This window comes from Athalia rosae, chromosome 7 (genome assembly GCF_917208135.1).
Source record: "Athalia rosae chromosome 7, iyAthRosa1.1, whole genome shotgun sequence".
Lineage (NCBI taxonomy): Eukaryota > Metazoa > Arthropoda > Insecta > Hymenoptera > Athaliidae > Athalia > Athalia rosae.
The window spans coordinates 10,554,435-10,580,004 of record NC_064032.1 but is presented as its reverse complement, the minus strand read 5'-3'; the positions used below and the strand labels follow the sequence as shown (position 1 = coordinate 10,580,004).

At 40.9% G+C, this 25,570-nt stretch overlaps 4 protein-coding genes across 9 annotated transcripts in view; 1 reads left to right on the top strand and 3 right to left on the bottom strand.

Moving 5' to 3' along the window:
* The window catches only part of LOC105691098 (nephrin), a 141,396-nt gene extending 134,946 nt beyond the window's left edge, over nucleotides 1-6,450 (bottom strand). For all 4 annotated transcript variants that reach the window (XM_025746168.2, XM_048658928.1, XM_048658929.1 and 1 more), the window contains exon 1: nucleotides 1,478-6,450. In XM_025746168.2, coding sequence (XP_025601953.1) covers nucleotides 1,478-1,568 — 91 coding nt within the window. In that variant the 5' untranslated portion in view covers nucleotides 1,569-6,450. The remainder of the gene's footprint in view (nucleotides 1-1,477) is intronic.
* A 147-nt stretch (nucleotides 6,451-6,597) lies between these two features.
* Nucleotides 6,598-10,187, top strand: LOC105691096 (transmembrane protein 145). The gene is made up of 4 exons (XM_012409358.3): nucleotides 6,598-7,814; nucleotides 7,890-8,027; nucleotides 8,091-8,346; nucleotides 8,434-10,187. The coding sequence occupies exons 1-4, from the start codon at nucleotides 6,927-6,929 to the stop codon at nucleotides 8,622-8,624; spliced, it is 1,473 nt and encodes a 490-aa protein (XP_012264781.2). The 5' UTR covers nucleotides 6,598-6,926; the 3' UTR covers nucleotides 8,625-10,187.
* Nucleotides 9,988-11,100, bottom strand: LOC105691097 (peptidyl-tRNA hydrolase 2, mitochondrial). 3 transcript variants are annotated; one of them, XM_012409360.3, is made up of 3 exons: nucleotides 10,812-11,100; nucleotides 10,631-10,740; nucleotides 10,361-10,542 (listed from the first exon to the last, which is right to left on the bottom strand). In XM_012409360.3, exons 1-3 carry the CDS (start codon nucleotides 10,914-10,916, stop codon nucleotides 10,413-10,415), a joined length of 345 nt encoding a protein of 114 aa, XP_012264783.1. In that variant the 5' UTR covers nucleotides 10,917-11,100; the 3' UTR covers nucleotides 10,361-10,412. The 3 variants fall into 3 exon arrangements, with proteins under 3 accessions (XP_048514887.1, XP_012264783.1, XP_012264782.1); XM_012409359.3 differs by having other exon boundaries at nucleotides 10,361-10,554; nucleotides 10,812-11,099; XM_048658930.1 differs by having other exon boundaries at nucleotides 9,988-10,740; nucleotides 10,812-10,852.
* A 252-nt stretch (nucleotides 11,101-11,352) lies between these two features.
* Nucleotides 11,353-23,731, bottom strand: LOC105691138 (chondroitin sulfate proteoglycan 4). Its single transcript, XM_012409433.2, has 10 exons — nucleotides 22,240-23,731; nucleotides 21,853-22,016; nucleotides 21,554-21,785; nucleotides 20,589-21,397; nucleotides 20,260-20,514; nucleotides 18,764-18,961; nucleotides 18,477-18,678; nucleotides 15,691-18,402; nucleotides 15,214-15,620; nucleotides 11,353-15,134 (listed from the first exon to the last, which is right to left on the bottom strand). The coding sequence occupies exons 1-10, from the start codon at nucleotides 22,325-22,327 to the stop codon at nucleotides 13,161-13,163; spliced, it is 7,041 nt and encodes a 2,346-aa protein (XP_012264856.2). The 5' UTR covers nucleotides 22,328-23,731; the 3' UTR covers nucleotides 11,353-13,160.
* Nucleotides 23,732-25,570: the final 1,839 nt, after the last annotated feature.

Below are 25,570 nucleotides of genomic sequence, written 5' to 3'. Positions count from 1 at the left end.
GAAAAATGAATAAAAATCAGCCTACATCCATACGCGTATGATAAAATATCGAGAAAATGAATATAGATCATCGATTATTCTATATAAATATAGTATATGCGAATAGGAAAACAAGATAGTTATGTCTACGTATGGGATGGATATGGATAATACGTACATAAAATTTTCTCCTTTGGATGAGTATGAAGATGAAGAAGAATCTATTATTGATAAAAGTATATTTTCAGAGAATATATATATAAACTTATAGATACACACGTGTGTATAGGTCATATACCTCTGTGGCAAATATACCCTAGTAGTAGTTTTACTATTCGTCGCCGTTCTTCTATGCGTATAATGTGTAGAGATATATGCGTACATATGTGCACACCTATGTGTGTGCACGACGAATTACATATGAGTAAACATAGGTATAGGTATATATGGGAAACTAGACACCAAATATAGTAGACGCTTCGGATCGATCGTCGTAACGACGTGTTTACGTAAACTATGTGTATACTGGATATATAGGTATCTGTAGATCGATGTATATATATTTTTTATGTACAAGACGTACCTATACATCTGTAACACACACATATACATATAGATATTGGTCCTAAGAGAGTTGTAAAAACTCTCCGGAAAATCAACCCCTTTTATGTATCTGTATAGGTATACACATGGGATACACGAGGCATACCGCATGTACCTACGCGGATGACTTTTTTAGTTACCTATAGATGCGTATCCTTTAGTAAATTGTTATAGTTATGTATTGTTATTAGATATTAGTTGCAGATCTCATCAACACACGTGTGGATATAATATATCCAAAGTCCGGAGAACACGATACCGCTAAAGTTCGTAGTGATTACCGCGAATAATTAGCGGATGAATGAAATCGATTCCCACGAAGCAATTGCGTGGTAATCTGTATCGACTTACAAAACCATCGACTTAATTTATAATGAGCTACGAATAAAACTGATTTAAGTAGCCTATAGAGGTACCTCAATTTTCTGCTCCGAAAAAGCGAAAAAATGGCGATAACTGGATCGTTTCGATGGCCAGTTGAACTTCATTAGCGGGAGCGGATTTTCCAACCCGAAGTACATAAGAATACACTAAAAAAACATAACTTCGGTTTTCCACCACGAAATCTAGTCTGAAAGTTCATAATTTTGGGCGAGAATAATGAAAAATTTTTGTTTCGTCGACTACGAATGAAGTTTTTCATAGACCCATTTTCCAGTTTAAGTTTTCAGTCGGCATATGAGATTTTGGTTTTTCCTGTCATTTTTTCATACCCAATTCAAATGCAAACTTTAATACGAAGTCGATTCAGCGCGTAACGCGCGCCGCTAACAACCGCAGCGATTCTCGTTTTTTGCAACCAAACTGTTCTTGGTTTTTTGTTAATTGACAAAAAACAATAGCGAATATTTACGAATGATGAATATTTTTTTTTTATCAATTTTTACGTATTTACCTGTTACAAGCGTAGAAGCAAAAACGTGGAAGAATAGCGAAGCGACGAAGAACCTCATTTTGCAGATCATCAAGACACCCGTTCTTCTCATTTTTCTATGCAAATTGTGAATATTCGTCTATTCCAATTTTCTGTTTTTCACACTCTCGAACCACACATGTTACAATAAGAGAAATGGACTTGAATTCCTTTACTTTTGTATATATACACTGTAATTAATAATTCCTTTTTTTCAATTTTATTTTATTTCGATTAGTGTTTGTTTTCAGTTGGTACCAACCCCTCGAACAGTCGTCGGATATCGGTGGTTTAATGTATTCGAATGAAATACAGGGATGATTTTGTTAATTATTAAATTTACTAATTTTTGTTCGTTTCGTTATTTGTTGGTTTTGGTCTTTTGATTTTATTTTTTATTCTATTTTCGTTTAACGAAATTGGAAAACAAAAAATGATGACGTACGATTTGGAAGAGAGAACAAATTTTATTGTAAATATTGATTCTATGTTAGTTGTATTAATTAATTCTTTCCAATAACGATTAATTATTATTGTCAAGTAATTAATATCCCATTTTTCGATATTACTATTATTATATACACATCGATATATAATATGTATGTATCTAGCTAACGATTTGATTGTACAAATCAATTTCCAAACTTTATCAACTCTTTTGATATTCCAGTAACAATAATTTTCTAATAATAATGCCGTAGCTAATTTCCAACACCTTTTCAATAAACGGGTTAAAAATTACGATGAACATTTGGCACGAATTAATTTTTATTGTTAATTTTCTTATTATATTATTATTGAGCACAGCGAGCTATTAATTAATTGATTGATTAATTCTTTTTTTTTTTTTTTTTTAATTTCTAATTTATCCAAAACGAGAGCACGATTTCTTTGGATTCGTTTTTCATTTGTGTATCAATTCAAATTTCTTCTCCTCTCTCTTTTTCTTGTTAATCTTAATTTGATCATTCAATATTTTGAAATTTGGCGCTTATATTTCGAGAACAAGGTCGACAACGATTATGTTACGAGAGAAAAATACACGCACGATTCTTTTAAAAAATATATACGAAGTTTTAAAAAATCACTGATTGTTCGATTAATTATTGGCACAGGTCGTTGGGTTGTGATATATATTCATTAGTCATTATGAATTATTAAATTGTTAACGCTTTGGAATTTGTCATCATTTAGTATCATTAGTAATGCTATACTGCATCAATTATTTGATGTATAATCTCATCAGCAGTGATCAATCGACTGTTTTGCAATGCTTTTCATTAATTGATGAATTAATTGAAGCTGGATCCCGCTGAAAAATTTTAATTCAGTTTCTTCTCTTCTGCATTCACCGTACATAACACGAATGCGTTTTTTGATTAAAAACACGCTTTTTTGTTATTTTGTTTTTAAAAGTCAATTTGGTTCATTTTCATAACTTTTCATACTGCCTTTATTTCGCACTCATTTGAAGACAGATTATTATCGTTAATATTCTTGTTAATTAGATTCCTCGATGACGATGAATTTGAATCGCTTTGAGAAAGTTTTCAAAATCCAACCCACCAATCATGTATTAGTTACTATCGAACAAGGATAACGATGGATTTCAATTATTTTTGTTTCGCTTTTTCTTCTTTTTTGGTTTATTTCCAGCCTTCTGCAACTCGTTAAACTTCATCAACTTTTGTGGGACCACGTGTACATCAAATTTATCATCCTAATCATCATCATCATTATCATTCTAAAACACCCCTTTGGGCGACACAATAAACACTTTCATTCGAAAATCACATCAACGTAAAAAGTGCGGGCACTGTATTCCAGTTCGAAACAGAAAAAACGGAGTAATGAAAAATTAATAGAAACTTTACGTTTTGTCACACAGAGAACATAACGAAAAATGAGGCAAAATGATGATGTACGGTAAAAAGGGCAAAAAACAACGGAATCACACACACGAGGACGACGATCTGGAGATTTATCGATCACTGGTCATTCAATTTTTGAGTTTACCGATCGAACGAATTTAAAGAACACACAGTCTTCCTCGATCTTTATCCTCTCTTCGTCTTCCTTCAGCATAAAATAATTATTTGAAAGGGTAACGAATACGAAGATTTTCACTTTATTTTGTTTCAGTTCTCTGTATAATCCTTTATCGAGATCTTCGATGCGTGAAGATAACAGTACAGGAACAACAATTTCCGTTTTTTAAAAACCGGACGAGTTGCAGGATCCCAAGGGTTGTATGACATCGAGTAAAATATTATCCCAATTTTGTACACATGTTACCCTCAGATTGAATTTTTTTTATTTATCTGCGCTATCATCATTTTTTATCCCTTTGCGATATTTGCGATTGTGTTTCAACTGTCAAATACCAGTGAGCAACAAGCACGTATGATGAACTCTTGAAAAAAACAAAGTAAAAAAATAAAACCGAACGATTATGTTATTTCAATTCGATGAGACGATTTTTTCGCTTTCTAATTTGTAAAATTTCTTCCGTTTCTCAAATTTCATTTGTCGATTTAATTTCAGATTTTACGTTATTTCGTTATCTCATTATCACGAAATTTATACAAATTATCGTTTACTGTTATTAAATCTCTTTTTTTTTTCCACCGGGATCGACGCGCTCGCTTGGACCTCTCGGAGAGGAGTAACCCGGTGCCCTCAGCGCGAGAGGAAGCCGGGGAACCAAGAAGAGGCTTCTGGCTTTGCCCCCGCAGAGATCCACGGAATTTATCGAACAGTCACGAAATTATACGAGAGGATTGGAGCGCGCGCGCCTCCCTCCTCGTTCCCTCCTCATACCCCGGCGTGGCACTGATAAGAGGAGGCTGAGGACCGGGACCAACGAGAACTCCGAAGCAACGAAGAAAAGCAGACGGAAACCGGCATCCGAGGTAAACTATCTCGGTAAGCTTGTATTACGATGCCATGGGAGAATGAGCGATCCACAAAAGACGACGTATTGGCGGTAGCTAAAAAGAGAACAAAACATTGTTCTGGACTATAAAAACTCGACAAATTTTGAAAAATACACGCAGGAAACGCCAGAGACTCCCTGCATCGGATAAAATTTCGACTCACTATTTGAGAATAGCTGAACGCGTCCGGGGTGTTTCGCTGATTATTTTGGGAGATCGTACCGAATATTGAATCATGAAAATTTTCGAATTTCAGTAGGCAGAATTTCAGACATCACGATGAAATTGCGTTTCATATTTCTATCGAAAATACCCTATGGCTCTGCTGAAATAGTTTTGTAACACAAAAGATATTCGATAATTTAATTGATACTGATTTGCGTTTTTCTATTCTATTAATCAAACCAAAAATACAATAACATTCATTTCCAAGTTATGCCATTTTGGTACAGCAGTGGAAAACAAATGAATTAAATAATTAATCATCGCGCTCTACATTTCTGCAGTGGAATTCATATTTGCTATAGAATATCCACTTTTTTGGTTCAGAGAAAGCCCATACCATAGATCCTATACACATCTATGCCCAGGCCATGATTTAGTAATAGAGTTGGCTTCCCCATTAACTTTTTTTTTTGTACATGCGAGAAAAGTCTACACATTTCAGCACACTTATAATGTATATAATCAACATTTCTTATACGGTGGTCGAATTAGTAAAAAAAAAAAATCTGAAATTCTTTGGTTTCCGTCTTGATCGGAATGGTATGACCCAATAAATTAGGAAATCATTAAGAAAAGTCGACGAATTATTGTGTTCTTGAAATTATACATGTTCGTCTTCATATAGTTTACGAGAAAAATTCAAATGAGGGTGTCTTTTGTACATTTGGGTTGAATTGTGTTTAATATTTTTATCTTTCTGAGGCGATGGCGTCATGTAACTGTAATTCAACCGTACTCATCCCTCTATACGCGACGTCAGACGTCAGTCTGCTACTCTGGTGAGTCTAGATTTCTCACTCTCTTGCTCTTCATGACACCGTCGGACTCGATTAATTAACCCCCGTTGCGCGTTGGGTGCCGTGGCACAACCTGATCGCTGCAATTCCAGAGTGATGGATCTTCCTTGATCGTTGTATACATACGTATTAATATTCATAGCATACCTATGCGTATATCATATACGTTTACATGTCTATAACAAAAGCAGCAGATTACGGTAAATGAATATATACATATGTAAAATGGTATAAACGGTATGTAAAAGTGAATTCTCCAGTCGTTAGCCTTTGAAATTTGCAACCCCCACGTCTCTTTGACTTGTTCCGAATACTGAGGAAATTTTTAAAATCATAATTTGATAACATTTTCGAATCTTTTTTTCAACGAATTTTCTAATCTTCGATTGTAGTCTCTCTGAGTGAAATATGATGTAGTTACTTCTATAGGTAAAATATCGAAAGTTTTATTTCTTATTTTTCAACCTTCCACAAAATTGAGAACCGAAATAAAAAAAAAATAAGAGGAAGAAACTAAATAAAACTGAATTAAAACTGTTTAAGAGGAAAGAATAAAAAGCATGGAAAGTAATTTGGTAAATTTTATATTCAACTTTATAAGAAACTCAAAACCCAAGGGACCGGCAGTGTGCCTGCTTGATATGCGTCTTTTATAAATACGTTAACTAATTTCATTTAACAATTTTTTCTTGTGAAATTTTTGTATAAATTTCTTTTCGTCTTTTTTTTTTTAATTCTTCTTCTGAAGTAAAAATCAAACACCAAGGTGAAAATTAAAATTCGACATTTGGAGTAAAATTGAAGTAAAATCAACTGAAGCATTCCGTATATTGAATACATCACAGTTAACGATTTTTACATACAGAAAAAGGTGAAATCAGCTACTATCGTTGATATAAAAATTGCAAAATTCTATTTTCCAACTTAGGATTGAAACGAAATCTTTCAAATTCTGTGAGCGTTGCGGAGGGTCAGTATTTGACAAATTGAATCGGAGCGTTTTCTCTTCGATTAATCGCATGAGAAGAATTGTAACTCCATCTCTGAGCAGTTTTTTATATGAAAAGAGGGATAGCTACTTAACGTAGCGATAGAGGAGCGCAGAGCTCTCAGAATCCCATTTCGCAGTCTCGATCCTCGCGATCACGACGAAATATCTGGCTATGCCTATCTAAACGTAGACACAAAACCTCTAAGTTTACGCGGGGGGTGAAGTCGAAAATCAATAAGAATGTTACGTGTCAGTTTATCAAGGTGTGTAAAAAAATACGGTGAATAATGTAAGCGTGATGGAACCGTGAAAGGTGTAGCTAACAGCTGTCGGATCGAATAATAATTTCGTGTAATATTTGTGACAAACAAAATATGCATATATATATCATTTAAAATGTGCGAGACGTGGATACAAAAAGCGCAATTGTTTTGACAGACAATCTAGTAAAGTTCATTCTGTAAGCTTTCACATTCTCAGAAATGTTAGTCAACGGTTTCATCATAAAAATACTGGCGATTTCATCGCTGGTTATATTCCAGTCTCATCCAACTTCATCGACACACATAACAGGAACGTTTAACACACGTGAATTTTTTCGATTTCTCATGAAGTTTGGTTTCCAAAAAACGGATCGTCATCGTCCTAAGGACTCCTTTGGCTACATATTTGGGAATGTTACATCCCGGAGAAATTTCTCCTATCCCATAACCATGGCAGTTTTGGACCGTGGTCACTTTTTGGAGTACTACGGAAACAGAACAATTAGAAACAAAGATGTTGCCTGTTCTTTAATGTTTGATACCCTCAACCAGAGTTCCTATGATCCGACTTGTAACGACAAGGGACAGGACTATCTACGTAGAGTTCCATGTCCTAAAGGAAAACTCTGTGACAATGAGGATAAGGCGTCAAATGTTGTGCCAGGATATCAGTTCACTTATGTTATTCAGGACCTCCGTAGACCAAGATTTTGGTACATGAGCCTTGTAGCTTGTTATCATAATACTACCACTTGCAAGTGGCAGCATTATGACAAGGAAGATGAGCTAGAATATGATATATGGCTCGTTAATGGAAACCCCAATACCAGTGGTGTCAATGCGTTGTCATATCAGTTTTCTTATGACAGACAAAATACCATCGAACTCTACCTTCTGTTCTTCGTCTGCTATGTTATCCTTGTTCCTTTTCAACTGTACGCCGCTAGCATGCAGAGACATCCTGTAACTCGGCTCTTTACAGCTAGTTTGCTTTTGGAGTTTGTAGCTATTTGTTTGATCCTCATTCATGTCCTTAAATTTGCCCTCGATGGAGTTGGCTATGAACAGCTGGAAGTTGCAGGGGATATCTTTGATATTTTGTCCAGGGTGAGCATCAATTGTTGGCCCAGATTGAACTTCTAAAGTTGCAAAGTTAAACTACAATTTTGATTATTCCAACAGACATCCTTCATGCTTCTATTACTCCTCTTAGCCAAGGGATGGGCAGTGACAAGGATGGAGCTAACTTGGAAGCCTTTGGTTTTTGCTATCTGGCTCTGCTATGGGATTGTTCATATCCTGTTGTACGTTTGGAATATGGTAAGAGATTCGAGAAATTCATTATCAGAGAGATTCGAAAACTTTCTTTTTTTCATTCCCAAGACGGAAGTTGACATCATTGAAGATGTCGATGAGTACCAGACGTGGCCTGGATGGTTTATCCTATTATTCCGCAGCACGATAATGGTTTGGTTTTTGTACGAGTTGAGAAATACTATGACTTATGAGCACAACACCCAAAAACTGAACTTTCTCTTACACTTTGGAGCATCTTCGCTAGTCTGGTTCATCTACCTTCCGATAATAGCCTTAATTGCTTTGCAAGTTAGTGCGCTATGGAGGTTTAAGCTTCTGCTAGGTATGAATAAACAAACTTGGCAAGTTTCATCCAGCGATTAATTGTATCTAACATTATTTCACTATACTTTCAAAAACTTTCGTCTAGGAATCACATATTCAGCTGATTGTTTCGCATACTTCGTGATGGCTCATTTGCTATGGCCAACAAGAAGTGAGCAGTACTTCCTACTGGCGCAGGGTGCGGATAATGGAGATGAGCTTGACGAGTTTAATGAAGCACCTCACGTGTTAAATAATTATGTGGAGCCACCAGAGCTCAGTAAAGTACTAGCCTAATGAAATCGGATATCAGGTAAAACGTAGGCTTAGAATTAGCATTAGAATTTTGAATTAAGTTTAATGAACGAATTGGGAGCGAAAATAGTAAATAACCGATAAATAATCAACGAGATATTTACTGTAAAGAAAACTGAACGATGTGATCAAAAATTTGCCAAACGGATATAAAAATGGTAAAAACAAACACTTATATACGAGATAACGTGATGTATGATACTCTAAAATGCACTTTTTGAGACTGAAGTACCTTGTGCGCAACACCCTTTCTCTTTTTTTCTTATTAAAACGTGTCCTAAAACTCAATTATTCGATAACTCAAGAACGTATTGCCTTTCTATTATTGATGATGATAGTTGATACGTATTGAGTAACAATCCTGAGACCCTGTACAAAATTCCGATAATTTGTAAAAACACCATTCTCCACTCTAAAGTTCATTCTCCCAATCCTCAACAAATACCTTTCCGAGCTTTTGCTCACAGCTTTTTCACTTTTGAACTTTTCCACTTTTTCACGGCGATTATGTGATCAGCCTGTTCGGTGTTCTTTTTTTTCAATTATTTGTAACCCAGGCTGAATCGGAAATATTCGTAATAACTAAATTTACAATATGGAAGAAGAAAAAAAAAGGATAGAGCTCTGGCTTTCTTATACGTATTGATAGATATTTAAAAATAATATTCGTCATTTCTCTGATAAAAAAAAAGAATACACTTGCACATCACAAACACATCTTCCCATATTGTCGAAAATCGTCGTCATTTGTTGTTGCTCAATCTTGTCAATAAGCTACGTGACAAGTGTGAATATAATTAGCATAAAGTTGTATATTGGATAATATTATAACACATGGTACGTCTTTGCATTGTTCTAATCTCATATTTTAGATAAAAAAAAAGAAAGAAAACAAAAAAAAAACACTATCGTAATCGGTTATCGCGATACGTACGCTGTAAAGGATAGTTATAATCGAACTACGTAATTTAGTTCATTGTTTCAGTGAAGCGAATAATTCCCTCTATTAGTATTCTGACCCCATCGAGACAGAACAAATCATTAATAGCCTGATTTGTAACGACCTAAAATCAGTGCAAGACGATCACAATGTTTTTGTTGATGTTACAATCGGTATTCTAGTAAATAGAGAGGAAAGATCATGTACAATAGGTTTCATATTGTAGCAACCTAGTGATATTACTTTATGCGAGTAACCGTAATTATTAGTCCTCATAGAAGTTTTTGAAGATTTCAGTATAACGTGATCATGAGTGAAAGTGCAAACAAAAGTATGTTTCAACATGAACTTGAATGACATCAAAACAGAAGAAACAAAGGGAACTGATTCATTCAAACACAAATATTTACTGCACAATATTTGTTTAATTATACATGTAGTCTATGGATATCTTTTACATTATAATTACGTACTTTAATTACGTTCTAAATATGAGTGTGTGCTATATCGAACGTTTTTATCATCGTTCAGACTAGGCGACTGCCAAAAAAATGCGTCACAAACTGTTTTAATAATAAAATAAATTAACATAAATCCACAACAGATATTGTGAATCAATATTTCTCTCACCAATTTAAAGTAGTTTTAAATCTGAAGTCAAGCTTCCTATATCGGTTTCAGACGCAGGCCCGATTCCTAGGACTGAAATGGTACCAGGAGCTAACTGCGTTTTTCCTGCGTCTCTTATAGTTGCAGTTATGACTCCAGCTAACTTTGCTTTTCTTTGCAGTTCTTCGAGTTGCTCCTTCGTCGATATTTTGAGGACAATTTTAGGCTGCCCAGACATTTCCCAGGAACTGAGAACCTTCTTGTACTTTTGATTCTTCAAAGCGTAACGATAACACTCTACTGCAGCATGAGCACATTGGGCAGCTGTTTTTCCTTTGCCCATGGATATATCTGTACGAACAACTAGAGCCATTTTACAACATCTTGCGGAAGGTTCTTTAGGAATCAGAACTGACAGTAAGTTTTTAATCATTATTACTTAATTGGATCAGGTTTTGATCGGCTCTTTTGGTATTTTTCCATGCAGTTTTTAAACTGCTGTACTGGTTCTTGACATTTTCGCCAATCTTGAGTATCAGCTATACACTCCTTGGGAAAAATCGAGAATATAATGATAACATAAGTAAGCTACAGATAAACTTTAATGAATTCCTACTCACTTGTACTTTGTAGTGTAGCTCAATGCAACCGGTTTTTTTTAACATACGATTTACGGGATCAACTTCTTCGTCAGCTTGAGAGTTTTCGGTTTCTGAAAATTTCATAGTACCAGAATTGTTAGTCACCTCTCGTTCTTTTTGACTTTTTTTGTTTATAATGTCTCTTTACATTATTAGTAAATCAGGTTTATGGAAGATTTTCTTAGGTTAAGGATAAGGTGTATCAGGTAAGGGTAGCTCACAGCGTGGTTAGTATAATGCTCACTGTTCGCGTGGCACTGATGGGAATTCGTTGATGGAGAAGGAGGAATAAATGATTGCGATTATCGATTGCTGTAATCGAACGTATTCGAGTCACAGTTTGAATTCTTTCTTTCAAACAATTAACAACAATTGAAATTAAACGTAGTTTGGAATATTTGCGCTTTCATGGTTCTCCAATGGCATTTTTCTCTATTGGCTATTTAATTAGATCAAACAGCAATCATAGCCTTGGTAATTTGACCGTGACAGGATTATGCAATTAATCGTATTCAGAAAATCTAATTTTTACGTATTTTCTTTTATTTTATTAATAACGATGGACAGGGTTCACATATACATTCGTACGATTAGCATACATTTCATTTATTTAATTTTTCTTCGAGTTTTTTATTTTAAATATTTTGGCACTCGCATCGGAGCTTATTCGATAATAATAATATTGATTGTAAAAAAGCCTATTATAATATGTGTAGTATAGTGATCGTTGTGTCTATAGCATATGCAAATGATTAATTCATGTAATTATGTAATACAGTTCATCAGTTGATACAATATGTATATATTATAATATATATAAACGTAACCGACAAATAACTATATTCGTGTAAAAAACGTGTTAAATTAGCTTAGTTTAATCATCTTCATCTTACTTTTTTTTTCGGTTTCTCTTTCCTTGCCTGCGACTTGAACCGACGCATATGCCATAGTTGCAGTAGTACTTTTTCTCCTCGTTGGATTCAACAGTTTACATACCTATAATATTATCTACCGTTTATAGATCATCTATATATAGGATATTCCAGGTCAATTGCGCTGGGGTCTGTTCCTTACGATTTATGATTTGTGCCGTTTTAATCGAATAAAATAATGAAAGTCTGACCCTTTTCTAATTGATCTCGAATAACCCATATTTACATGTATACAGCACTGTTCATTTCGAGATTCTATAGCGGTAAAATTATGTACGATGTGATATTGATAATAATTTCGTTCGTGTAGTACGATTATCAACATAGTTACAGTATGTGATACTAATTATATAGGTCTAACAACAAATTTAAAGTTTTCGGTTTAAATATAGCCAACGCGGACGACTTAATTTTTGTCAGTCAATAATTGACGTACGCTTGCCAGGTAACATTCATAAATTTTTTTTTTTTATCATATATTATATATTTTAATACTGAAATACACATTTACAACAATTTCCTTTCCACTTAGTTGTTTGCTATTTCTCCTCTTGCGTTTACTCATTTTTTTCTTTTAAATCGATAAAAAATTTTAACATAACAATACATGCGGTGGTTGGCAAATATTTTAACTGCACGCAATTTTATTCATCAGTTCCACGTCAGTTTGTCTCGTTGCACTATTTTTTTTTCTTTTTTCTTAAATGTAATTTTAATTTCCCACATCCGGATTTCGTTTTTTTTTTTTTCATTTTTATCTTTATCATTCGGTTAAAATCGCAACTTTATATCTTCTCAAATCAAATATACCTATATATACGACTAGTTTCTCAGCCGCGCTTATATCCTCTCGGTAGGCACATTTATATCTATAAATCTTAAGTCGTAATTGTTATTTAATTGCAATCTTCTTACTCTTCGTTTTAATTTTTTATTTCGGTAATCACCTGTTTCAAAATAATCTCAGTAGAGTTTATATTCTTTGCTCGTTCTTATCAAGATAATTATTTATAGCCTCGGGTGCAATATAAAGGATAGTTCAAGGTGGTTCAAGGGATTCCAGTCACAGTTCTGTCGATCCCAATTTTATAATAATTAGGGGACGATGAAAAATTACAATATATGCCTTCAATTTAAGTCGATTACCAATTGTATTTTTTTTTTTTGGTTTTGGTTTTGTTTTACAGTCTTACTCAATGAATCACTTACAAAATAACATACGATTAAAAAGTCTTATCATCATAGTGATCATCATTATCATTTTCGTCGTCGTACAGTAGTCGTCGTAATTATCAATTATTATTCAAAGGTGAAAATTTGTAGCGATCAACGTTCCTCATGATAATCTCAATTGAGTGAGCGGTAAAAATTTTTCGCTACCATGACAGGCCTTGTGCTATACCCAGTATTGGTTTCTTCTGAGGAGTGGATTTGCCCTTGGGGTTGTAGCGGAAGGACACGGTAAGTCGGAGGTGTCAAAACTGCTCCATTCGTCCCCGTCCGGTACACCGTAGGGATACCTTGCCGAAACATCGACTTCGGATCCCGCTATACTATCGAGAGGACTCAGAGGTATTACTTTGCACTGTGGGAGAGTCGCCGGCATGGAGGGAAGGACTGGTAAAGGAGTGCTGCTACCGGTCATTACGTGATCGTGATCGTTACCGAACCTCTTCAAATGCGGAGTAGCCGGCATAAGGTGATCGGGTGGTCTCGGAAGCGGCATCACACCGACTCCGGGTGACGCTTCGTCCTTGTCGTGATCGTCCGCGTGTTTGTATTTGTTGTGTCTACATCTGATCGTTATGATTACGACCACACCGAGCAGGAATACACCGAGTAACATTCCCAGTATGAGCAGATAGTCGTTACTCATGTTAGGAGCGATCGCCATTTCCCCCTCGTGGCCAACCGGATCCATAGGACCGCCGAGGGTCATGTTAAATTCGTCGATATTGAATTTTATTCTGAAATTAAAATCTCCCGCTGCCGGTTGAAAAATCGATGCAGCGAGCACGAAACCGAAGCTGTCCATTATTCCTTCGATTTCTAGGGTGGGCATTTTTTTACACACGATGTATATAACACCGGAAATTAATTCCTGATGGGAGAATCTACCGACCTCCCTTTCACGGGTTCCTCGACGATCGCCGGAACTCCGTATTATCCTTTTTATTCTCGCGTATTTCGGCTTTCTGGTTATCGAAAATGTCGGATTACTGCTAGTTAATTTAGCGAGCGGCGTCGCGTCCATGTATCTCAAATCCAAACGATTCCTCTCACCGGCGATAGCGATCATCGGATTCACTATCATCAGAGGTTCTACCCTAACTTCGATCAGGATACGTTTGGCTTCGAAGTCGCTGAGCTGGGCAGCGAGTTCCAGGCTGTCGTTTGACACCGTCATGTCCGTTTGCATGAACATAACGCTCTTGGAAAGTAGATCCGTGTGCCTGAAACTGGTTGCCGCAACATCCCTGACGTAGACCACGCCGAATTTAGGGGTAGTTGTGACATTGTAAGTTACTAAATCCTGTCTGGCGTTGGTCTCCAGTTTTATGTTATCTTCCGATATCAACGCGACGTTGGACCCTTGTTGTAGACCAACCGGACTCAAAACACTGACGTTCAAATTTATCGGGAGAACGTGTACGTTGAACACAGTGTAGACCGGATTGAATCGGCCGTCGGAGACCCTGAAGTAAAATGAAGCTGCTTGCAGCGGACCAGAGTGTTCGTAAACTAGTCTACTCGAATCCACGTCGTGTTGGGTAAATTTATTGACCTGATGAACTTCCGAGGAATTTTGATCCTGCGGTAAGAGAAGAAGTCTGCCGTAAGTCGGCCCGGATATTACGTCGTAGACCAATTCTTGAGGCTCCGTATCCGGATCGGTGGTCAGCAAATTATCCCTCGTAATCGTCTGATTCTGATTCCTTACTACGGAAACGAAGGGAGCGTTTGTGACGAGCTTGAAAGGTTCGTCATTTACCGGCGCAACGATCACCGGAACGGTTGCGTTGCATAGCAAAATGTGTCCCGGTGTTAAATAGAGGGAAAACGATATCTTGTCTTCGACGGTGTCCGAATGGTCGTGGTAGTAGGCCACTTTTCCACCCTCGATTTCGGGAAGGGTGAACGTCGTCACGTTCAAATCGGGGAGGAGCATTACGTGACCGTGACTCGGTTGCGAAGATAGCCGGGTCATAACTGCCGGACTTTCTATGCCGGCCTTGGTGTGGAGGAATCTTACGATTCCGGTGACGTTCACTATCACCTTGCCCGAACCACCCTCTTCGACGCGGACGGCTTCGGAAGATATATATCTGTCCAGACCGCCGCTCGAAACGGAAATCTCGACTTGGAAGACCTGGAATCGAAGGAATACCGAATTAGCTGTAGTTCGAATTCAAGGTTTACCGCAGATCGATGGATTGGAAAAACGATACCTGGCTGATTAGGGGCTTCGCGAAGTGCGACTCGACGTCGAAAACGAATGAATCGTTGGCCGATAGATCCATGAACTGTTTGGTATGCTCGTAAATCACTTTACTCGCATTCAATTCGCCCTGTGTAAATCTGTCGACTTCCAGCCATATACCTTCGTTCGTTTCCATGATGATCCTTCCCATATGCGGGCCGTTTTTAACCGTGTATTTAACTTCCCTATTTTCGTCCGTGCTCTCTACCAATAGCTGTTCACCGACTATCGGCTTTCTGGTAAGCGGGAATACGTTCAGAGGATGATTATTTTTCAACGAAAGTCGGACTTCTCTGGTCACCACGGGCATGGTGTAATTTATCGATGCGTGGACACCGTCGTTAACGGTAAAAGAAAACTCGGCGTCGGACCCATCTGAAATGAATGCAAATATTCTTTGAATCGGGGAACGCGAGTATAGGAAGTTGGGTGTATTGATACCGACTGGTATGAGTGAAGATAATGTCCATGTCGTTTATCTGCTTCTGCGTAAAGTTCCAGATCTCCAATTGCCTCAGTTGCCGCAACGAGACAAAACCGTTTCTGATACCAGTTACTCTGAACTCGACATCCCTGGGCTCGGTGTCGTTGTCCAGAGCGGCAAGATCCGCGGCGGTAATCGGTACGGAACCGCCTTGCCACACGTTCAACGTGGTCCTGTTAATCAGCAGGGGAACTTCGTCGTTGACCGGAAGGACTTCGATCCTGACATCGAAAGGTTCGCTGGCTTTATCCCCTGCGATGGCTATGAGTTTCAAACTGTCGTTCAGCGATTCGTCGCCGGAATGTCGGTAAATTATAACTCCGGCGGTTAGATGTTTGGTCGAGAATTTTTTTATCGGAGAATTTTTGGTCGAGTCAATGACGCTGCCGTGTCGCGGTTTCTCAACAATTTTGTAATCCGTCACTTTTCCAGCGTAATACGCTGTGTTCACAGCGAAATCGGACTCCTCAACGGTCGCGCTTTTACCCTCGACGACCGTCAGATTTCTGGATTCTATGTACAGCTTGTCCGGAACTACCAAGAAATTCAAGGTGAGATCTCTGAGCCAAGTTATCCCATTGGTGACGTCGAAACTAAAATTATCTCTCGTTTGATTCGGCTCCGACTGTACGTAGTGTAGTCTACCCTCGTTTATGACGCTCTGTTCGAAGTGGGTGACCAAAAAATCATCCCTCGCCTCGTCGCTGTGTTCCTGATCCTGCGCCTGGAGTTCGAGGTACCCAAATCTGGGCTTTTCTTTGATGAGGTAAGTGATTTGCGAGGGTGGTATCTTCGGGTGCATTATCTCCAGATGTTTTTTACCGAGAAGAACGCTGGTCGCCTCCTCAACGAGTACCGTATTGTTACTGGCGACTATCAACGGCTCCCAATAACTCTCCGGATAAACTTTCACCGCCAATTGACCCTCGGCTTCGGTTTTCTTAGCCGATACTTTGAACTTGAAGCTGTCCCTCGTAAGCGAACCTCCCAAATGCTTGTAGCTTACTTCGCTTTGCGTTAAATCCTCCTGAGTGAATGTGACCGCCTCTCTGTCACCTTTAAGAAGGACACCGTGTCTCGGTTTGTCGACGACGGTATAAACTATTTCACTGTCATTAGCATTGACGTTAGTTTCTATTTGTAACTCGGCGATCGAGAGGATGGTGGACTCGTTGAATCTGACGATTGACCCATTGCTGGCCACCGGATGAACGTACGGCAGACTCGCCTGTACTTCTAATATACCCGCGGTGTAGAAATGACCATCGGTAACACCGAGAGCAATTCTACCCGACTCCTCTCCCCTGTGCCTGAAGAGTATCTGATGTTGATTAACGTCCTCCTGAGTGAATTCGAATATTTGAACGCTCGGATTGCCGACCTTGAACAGTCCTCCGTTACCCTGGTCCCTCCTCGAGTAAACTATGTCCGAAGGTTTCGTGTTGAGGTCAGCGTCGACGTAAGCGAGCACCTTGTCAGTGAGGATTCTTTCTCCGTTCAGAACTACGTTGAAGACTCTGGCGTTCAGTCTTATCGGTGGATTGTCGTTTCTCATGTTAACTTCGACCTTGAAAATTCCGACGTACATGAAATTTTCGGCCGGCGACGATACGGCGACATACGCGAAAGAGTCCTCGGACGTCTCGGAGTCGTCGTGGACGTAGTACACGTATTCGGCTGTCAGTTCTTCGGAGGTGAACCACGTAGCGTTCGGTCTCGCATTAGCGTTCGACTCGTTGAGGACATTCAGCCATCCGTGGAGCGGGGGAACCGTCAGATTGTAAACGAGGGATGTTACACCGTAGGTTTTACCGTCGAATCTCGTTATTCTCAATGGCACTCTGCTGCCCTCGTTCACTCGGAGTTTATCGACTGTTTCCGGACCCTCGGCGTTCTTCTGTAATTGAAATCTGATTCTGATATCGGTACTGAGTTCCACGCACTGGGGTGCCTTCACTTTCAGGATAACATCGTCGTCGACGTTGGAAAACGATTTTCGCAACAGTCTGTATCTCAGTCTTCCGTTATCGAGATCGTCCTGAGTGAACGAATCACTTTTTCCAATACTCTTTTTAGCTAGGATCAGGTCGCCGTACTTCGGACCATCCTGTATAGTGAAACTTATCCTATTCGGCGGCGTGGTAAGAGGATTCGTGACGTATTTCAAATTTTGAGATCCCACCAGCACCTCCAGCGAGTTGGTAAAGTTGACGGAATTCTTCCTCGACTCTTTCAATTCAAGGTCGATGAAGTTTATCCGAAAGTCGAACGTGTGCTGTGTTCTGACTTCCCTCACGCTCGCTTGAAATTTGAATTCATCCTGCGTCGGGCTCCCGACGTTATGCAGGTACCTCACCCAGTCCAATTCGATGTCCTTACTGGTGAAATGGTCAACGTTGTTCCACGATCCCGAAACGTCCTTGAGCTTTTGTATCGTCCCATACTGCGCTGGTGTTACAACGTCGTAGCGTATTTCAATGCTAGTATCGTCAGAGTTCGTTACGAACGACAAGTTCGCCGTTGTGAGGTAAGAGAACGACCTGTGAACGACCACCAAGCCGGTATTGTGTTGAAGTTTTATTTGCAACGGGTAGGCGGATACCCTCAAATGAGCTGGCTGACTACTCTCGATACCGTCACTGACCTGGAGACCCAGCATCGCGTTCGATTTCGCTGAAAATATTTGAATACTGGTCATTCGAACGTTCCCTTTTCCAACTTATGATATTACCCACGGAAATACTCACCGTTTCCTTTGTGAACGTAGGCGATAAGCCCCTGCTGCAATTCGGCCTGAGTGAAGCTTTCGATTGGTTTATTCGGGTAAGTGACTCTCTCCACGTGACCTGCGTCCATGTCACCCCTCAGGACTGTGTAGACCAGCCCCTGAACCGGTGTATCGGCGTCTATAGCCCAGATTAATTCCTTGCTCAGGACCTTCCTCGTTCCCTTTTCGGACAATCGAGAGTGTCGATCATTAATCAACGGTGGAAAAATTTTACAAGAATTTTTTAAAAACAATCGAGGTACCGACTTGTGCCAACCGTAGGACCTTCGCAGTCGGGATTTCCAGGAGCGGAGGGTCGTTTACAGATGTGACATTTACGTGAAGTGGAAACCTCAAACGTCCCTGCAAATATCCTGGAAGGGTGTAGCCGGCGCCGGCCAATAGAGTCACTTCCAGTACCATACTGTCCTCCGTGTTTTCGCTTCCGTCGTGCATATATTGGATCTGGTAATCGCGTCACCGCGAAATTATGATTAGTCAGTGAAAGGCTGAATCCCCGGGGAATCCAGGGATATCAAAACCGAACGTGGATTTGAATTGAATTAGTCTTCGTGAGAGAGAGAGAGAGAGAGAGAGAGAGAGAGAGATTTCAATAACGGATTAGCATCTCGTAATGGATTGATGGGAGGAAAATTAGAAAACAGCGAAGAGAATAATTGAGATGAGGAAAAAAAAAGTGAGAAGAAGGTTGTCGAGGTCGCTGAAATTGAATAATAATTAGTCGAAGTAGAGTAAAGAAATCAGAAACTGATTTAGTAAACCGTGAGGAGCAAGGGGTTTCTTAATTATTATCGATCGACCGAATCGAGTCGCCGTGATACAAAAAAGTGAATAAATTAAAATAGAAGACAAATTGTTTGAGAAATTTTAATGGGTTGGGGCAATCTTGAAGTACACATGAAAAAGCACAAGGCACACGTATACGTGTGTGTTTATAAATAGATTTTGGGCTCCAGGATAGTCGCCCGCGCCTTTAGGCAGATTTCTGTGTACACCGGAGTTAGCCCCGCGTTGCTACTCTCTCTTTTTCTCTCAACTTTTGCTTCTTTTAACGTCTATACTTAGGTCTTACGCCGCCCTGCTATCTATAGACATGCTCCGGCAAGACCCCTAGATGACAAACTGGGAGAACACATGACGATATTCTTCATCGCCGTTTTTACGTATCACGATTTTCGATGCGCTTGACGAACGATTTTTTCTATCCAACTTACAAGGTTCCAAATAATTATCGGATACGGCGCCTCGGATTCCGATGAAAGGGATGTTTCACTTAATTTCAAACTCAAGAAAGTATAATTAGAAGTGAAAACAATTAATTAAATTCTTCCCGCGTTGATCGTACACCCGATTCTTCGAAATATTTGCCCTACCCCCGCCATTTTCTTCCCTTCTCGCCCTCCAGAGACGCCGGCGTTTTAACGACCCCCACCCGGTTGCAATAAACGAACGACGAACTCGTGTCCCAGGATTTTAACGGCGGCGTCAAGTTTTAATTGAATTGCGTATATATATATATATACGTATTTCAGAAACAACGAATCAAAGCAGGGGCTCAAACGCTGTTCTCGTAGATCAAAAATACACCGGAATCGAAACTTCAATTACAGTTTAAATCTGCTATTAAAAATTGTTACAAGAAATCGGGGCCAATTAATCGTTCCTCGTTCTCTACCGCATCAAAACTCTACGGTGAAAAGATCAAGCAAACAAACGGAGAAATAATTCACAACGTCTCTCACCTTGTCCTGGTTGACCTCTAGCAACGTGAACGAGTGTTCGGTTTTCGTATTCAACAGATCGAGCGCCAGAGTTCCGTGCGTCGGTGGTGTAACGAGCGTAAAGAGAACTCCGCTCTCCTCAACACCGTATTTCGCTATGTCCAAGACCATGGCGATGTTCTGACTCGTGACAAGGGCGTGTTCACCCTCCGAAACAATCAGCGGACTGAGCGAAAGGATCTCCAAGTCGACCGGAAGGTTCGCGCTCGAATATACCTGGTGACGAAGAACAGACGATGAATTCTCAAATTTTTTTCTCGATCCGACGGATCCTCCCGTTCGACACCGACCTTGTAATCCTCGGCGTAGCTCGGCTTGATGCAGAGCGGCTGGTCGCACGAACATTTGAAAGAGTCAACTCCGAGCTGGGCGCAGGAAGCGCCTTCGACGCAGGGGTGAGCTTCTTCGCACGGGAATCCCCACACGCATCCAACGACGATCCCCTGGCTGACCTTGACGTCGGGTAGGCCTATGGGCCGGTTGTCCAAGGTCATTTTCTTCAGACACCCCTTGTAACTGACGTCCCCCGATTTCAGACCCTTTCCAAGGGCCTTCGCTCGTTGATTGAGCTCGGTACCACCGATGTACAGAGTACCGGCTAGGTCGAGGTAACGACTGCCCTTGGGAAGCGCCAGTGTCTTCGTCGAAGAGTCGACGGTTATACCGATCACGTTCGGATCGAATTCGACCACAACGCGATGCCATTTACCGTCGGCGACCGGTATACCGTGGATCAGTTCGGTGGGTCCGTTACCGGTGTTCATCAGTAGGCGGATTTTACGCTCGAATAGCTCGACGCCGAGGTAGTCGGCGCGTAGCGATTGGCCGGCATTGTACAAGAGAAGGCCACTTTCCGCCACCGTTTTCAAGTCGAACTCCCAGCGAGAACCGGTTCGAGGTATGGGACGAGGGATCGACGTGAAACCGCCGTCCTCGACGAAACTTATTTCCGTTTCGCGACTGGCGTCGAACTCCGGCGAACAACCCCACGCCACCGACGATGCGACCGATTGACCTTTGCGGGACCTCGCTGACTCGATTACTTTCAAACCGTTGTAAAATATATCCGCCATGCAGCCGCGAAGGTACTCGGTGTGACCTGTGGAAGTAAGAGTTTTTGGAGTTTTTTTTTTTTTTTTTTTTTTTATACGAAGAAAGTCGATTCCGAGAGCGATTCAACGGTCCCCCCCCGAATTCGGGTGTTCGACTATTTTTCCTTTCAAGTTCTACGGAATCGTGATTTATTTTACTTCACCTAAGAAAAGTTCGTTGAAGTCTCCCTGACCCCCGATGTAGACACCGTAGTGGATATTGAGTTCGAAAAATCGTCCCGGAAGTACCGAACGAGTGGTGTGGATCACATCAATCTGTAACGAGATGTTCGCCTCTCGTCTGGTTATGTTGACCTCGTGCCAGCTCAGGTCATTCAAGGTCAGTCCTCTGGCGCTAGATATTTCACTTTCACCTGCTCCCAGATCGATGTGAACCTGGGGAAATATGAAACGATGATGTTCCGAAAAGTCGAATTCGCCGAGTGGAATTGAAATACTTTACCTTGAGACGACCTGCGACCAATTTAACCAGACAATAGTCCGTCTTTCCAGCGGCGAGGAGTAGCAGGGCGTCGGGAAAGTGAGTTCGAAATTTAAAACTGACGTCCGTCGCTCCCCGCGCTTCTTGGACGGGCAGGTGTATGTAACTACCGCCGTAAAAGGACACTAAAAACAATGCGTCATGATGCACTTGATAAAACAATTTGCGTCAAATAATTCAATTAGTCGGTTCAATTTCCCCCCCCCGTGCAATTGGTTTCAATTAACCCCGAAGAGATGAACGTACTTGCGGTCGCGATAAATTCGTTCCGAACATACGAGGCGGAAAAAAAAATAAAAACGAGTCGTATGACTCAACATCTCAAGACCGTTCGAGATATCTTGTTACCTTTTTCATCCGTTTTGCAGTATCCCAACATGCCGGCGTAGCCTACGACGAAGAGGAACAGTCTGATGTTACCGCTCGGAGAAATCATTGTTTCCGACGATAAGATAAACCGATGGGGTGTTCGAGCGGTTCGTTGAACGCACTGTACTCGACCGGACACTGGGCTCGTGAAAAAAACTCAACAACGGTGACTGCACTCGACCCGGAATTGGCCGGCGTGCGTTAAACGTTTATCGATCTCACGTGCAGCAACGGAAACGAGTTCAACACTCCCGCACATTACGATTTAACGAGAAAAAACAAACGAAAAACGATCGGCAATTAGGAGGAGCTGGTATAAAAAGAGGTTCGAAAAATTTCGACAACGACGGGGTAACAAAGCGGGCGATCAAAACGTTTGCGACTTCATGCTCCCTTCACACCGTTTCGGTGACCGTCAGGATTCGGTGGCAAGGAGCGCTGATTCGTTCCGTTGACGTTGACAATGACGACAATGACGGTAATTGCGACGATTCGGTTGGATCGATATTCCCCCGAAGCAGCGACAGAAACAATAACAACAACCTGTGCGGTCCTGCATTTGAAGATGGAAATCCCGTTACCGCGTACGGATCCTCATTCCCGCTGTTCATCACCGCTGTTCATCCCCTAGCGGTTCTGCGAAGCGATCAGTACGCGGAATCGCGGTAGAATTTCGATAAAACAAAAAACCTCCCCTCCCCCCACACTCCTTCAGCTTCTCTTCTCCATTCATTCGCTCGAGCGATCCTCCAGGTTTACCCGGACCACCGGACGCCCAGCTCCCGGTTATCCTACAGCATCTTCGACACAACCCCACCCCCCCTCGGTAATTACGAGGAAATCCGGACCACGCTGAAGCGGAGAAATGACGATGATTTCCAGCGGCGAAGACCCGCCCAGACGATGTTTAATCCCTAAAACCTTCCAAATTTCCGTATACCAAGGTTGTTTTACCCCTCTCGAGAAACTTTCTATGTCCCGTTATTATAATTAATCCTCCGAATGTGCCGCGCGCACACTCAACGACGATATATCACATGTGCGATATCCTATTCGTTCGAACCATTACGGGCTGCAGTTTCCATGCCTCGCGAGGATATCGAGGAGAACAATGAGCCGGCGGACGTTCGTCGATCGATTTTACACCGTCGCTCGTACTATCGGGTGCACTGTCGTCGTCGTCGGTGATTTTCGAATGCTTGCGAAATCCGAGGACTTTTTTTTGGTTTTTGTTTTGTTGGTTTTTTTTTTTCGTTTTTCTTCTACCTCTTCTCAGCTGTTCCGACGTATCGTCTACCCCTCCGTCTACGTATCGCTCGCGATACGAATCATCGGCGGATGCCGTTAAACGTTGTCGTTGGTCGTCGTCGTCACCTACCGAACTCACAGAGGCTACTGTATATCGCAAACGAAGCTAGGATTACTCTCGTTCGACCCGGCGCTCTCTACCTCCACCCTCGTCTCATCTCTCCTCGCTTCTCTTCCCTTTTTCATCTCTTGGCGCCGACGCCGACCGTACCGTACCACAATATTGAGGCGAGACTCTTCGGAGGCTGCGCGTCGGATCGGCGATATGCACGTTACCGCCGATCGAGTTAAAGCAAAAACTAACGATGAGAATTTCGTGGAGAATTGTTTTTTTTTGCACCGGCACCCAATCGTGGTGAGATTTTTCTTCGACGACGTGATCGTCGCGACGTTATATAAGGAGCCGGTGCGATCAGTCCGGTTTCATGCTACGGAAGTTTTCGGACGGGACGGTGGTAACCGGTGGGTATGTGAAGCCTCGCTCCCGTCGGACTACGTATTTTTCATAGATCATCTGCGACGATCATCATCCTATACGTGTAAAAACTAACCGACGCATGGGGGGGTGGGGGGGGGGTTGATTGAAGTGGACGAACGTTATGAAGCGCGCGTGTGGCCCGATAATACAAAGAACAGCTGTTACTACGAACTTGAAGAACGACCTCATCTCAGCTGGTCGGTATCTAGTCTAGTTGGACGTAACATTTAGGATATTCCGATTAACCGGATTCAAACGATAAATTGAAACTAGAAGCAATATTGTGAACATTGAACGAACATCGTCCGAGGTGTGAATTGCTGATGAAAAATTCACGAACAAACGCAACCGTATCCCTATGTTCGATTCGTGTGAAATTATTTATAGCTTATAACTCGGGTATATTATGGGAATAACTGTGTGTATATATATAGCGAACGAAAGGGGAGTCTTATGCCGAAGCAGAGGCTTTAACATCGAGGACATCGACTTCAGCTGCACCAACGGCAGAGAATCACCATTGCGGAGTTTTCCTCCCAAGGTTGATCATCGTGAGTCTGCGAGCGCGTTGCGGAATTGCTTTTTAAAAAATTCATTACCCGCTAGCAACGGCGTTAGTGCGCGCGCTTCCACGTGGTACTTGAGACGTGGAAAAAAAGAAGAAGAAGAGAATTTTGGTTTCTTTTCTTTTTTTCCGTTTTTTTTTTTGTGTACAAAACGCAGCTGCTGCATATTTAAATACCAGCTAAACCGTATAGAGGTGCCCCCTTCTTTTCGCTAAAGAATTAACACACCGCCGCCGGGGCTGGGGGTTGAGTAGCAGCCTTATATAATCCACTTCTCGAGTAAAGAGAAAGAGAGAAAAAGAAAAAAAAATTCAACAAAAATTAGAGGAAAAAGAAATTTTCAGGAGTTTGCCGAGCCAACGGTTGGTACAGAAGCTGAAGACCACCTCGGACTCGTTGGTCGATGAATTAGCCCAGTCGAAAAACAGTCTTCTTCGGGGTAATCTGATCACTTCGTTAGAATTGCCACGTGCAACGTCCGAAGGAAGCCATGAGTAAGAAAGTAATTGAAACGAAAGAGAGTGAGTCGAGATAAGTTCTCCACGTTTATTTTTTCATCTTCTTTTTCAGCGAATGCCGTGAGTTGGATTTTTTTTTTGTTTTTGTTTTTCAAAGCGAAAACTCGCCGTGTTCCTAAAATTATTTTCGCCACTTTTCTCTCCCTTTTTTCGTCTCGATCGCCCTAAACAATCCAATTAGAGGTCAAAATAACACTATAAGACGTTCTCGGTTAACGCTACCCCCCCCCCCCCCCCCACCTTCCTTATCTCTACCCCTATTTCATCCCTCCCTCTCTTTCTTATTCTGCCAAGTTTCGTCCGACTCTAATTAATCGCGGCGCGTCTCTAACAGATCTCCCCGAGGTAATTCCTGAGTCGCCGGTTATTCGTTCGTTCGTTTGTACATCTATATCTATACGAGGGATACATATATATATCTGTATACGTATATTTATATA

Coding starts and splice junctions, on each gene's coding strand:
- LOC105691097 (XM_048658930.1), bottom strand. CDS start 10,624: ATGATTAAAAACTTACTGTCAGTTCTGATTCCTAAAGAACCTTCCGCA.
- LOC105691138 (XM_012409433.2), bottom strand. CDS start 22,327: ATGATTTCTCCGAGCGGTAACATCAGACTGTTCCTCTTCGTCGTAGGC. Junction 18,403..18,476: donor CTACGTTCACAAAGGAAACG/GTGAGTATTTCC, acceptor AAATATTTTCAG/CGAAATCGAACGCGATGCTG. Junction 15,621..15,690: donor CATTATCTTCACTCATACCA/GTCGGTATCAAT, acceptor CATTCATTTCAG/ATGGGTCCGACGCCGAGTTT.
- LOC105691096 (XM_012409358.3), top strand. CDS start 6,927: ATGTTAGTCAACGGTTTCATCATAAAAATACTGGCGATTTCATCGCTG. Junction 8,028..8,090: donor TGTTGTACGTTTGGAATATG/GTAAGAGATTCG, acceptor TTCATTCCCAAG/ACGGAAGTTGACATCATTGA. Junction 8,347..8,433: donor GAGGTTTAAGCTTCTGCTAG/GTATGAATAAAC, acceptor ACTTTCGTCTAG/GAATCACATATTCAGCTGAT.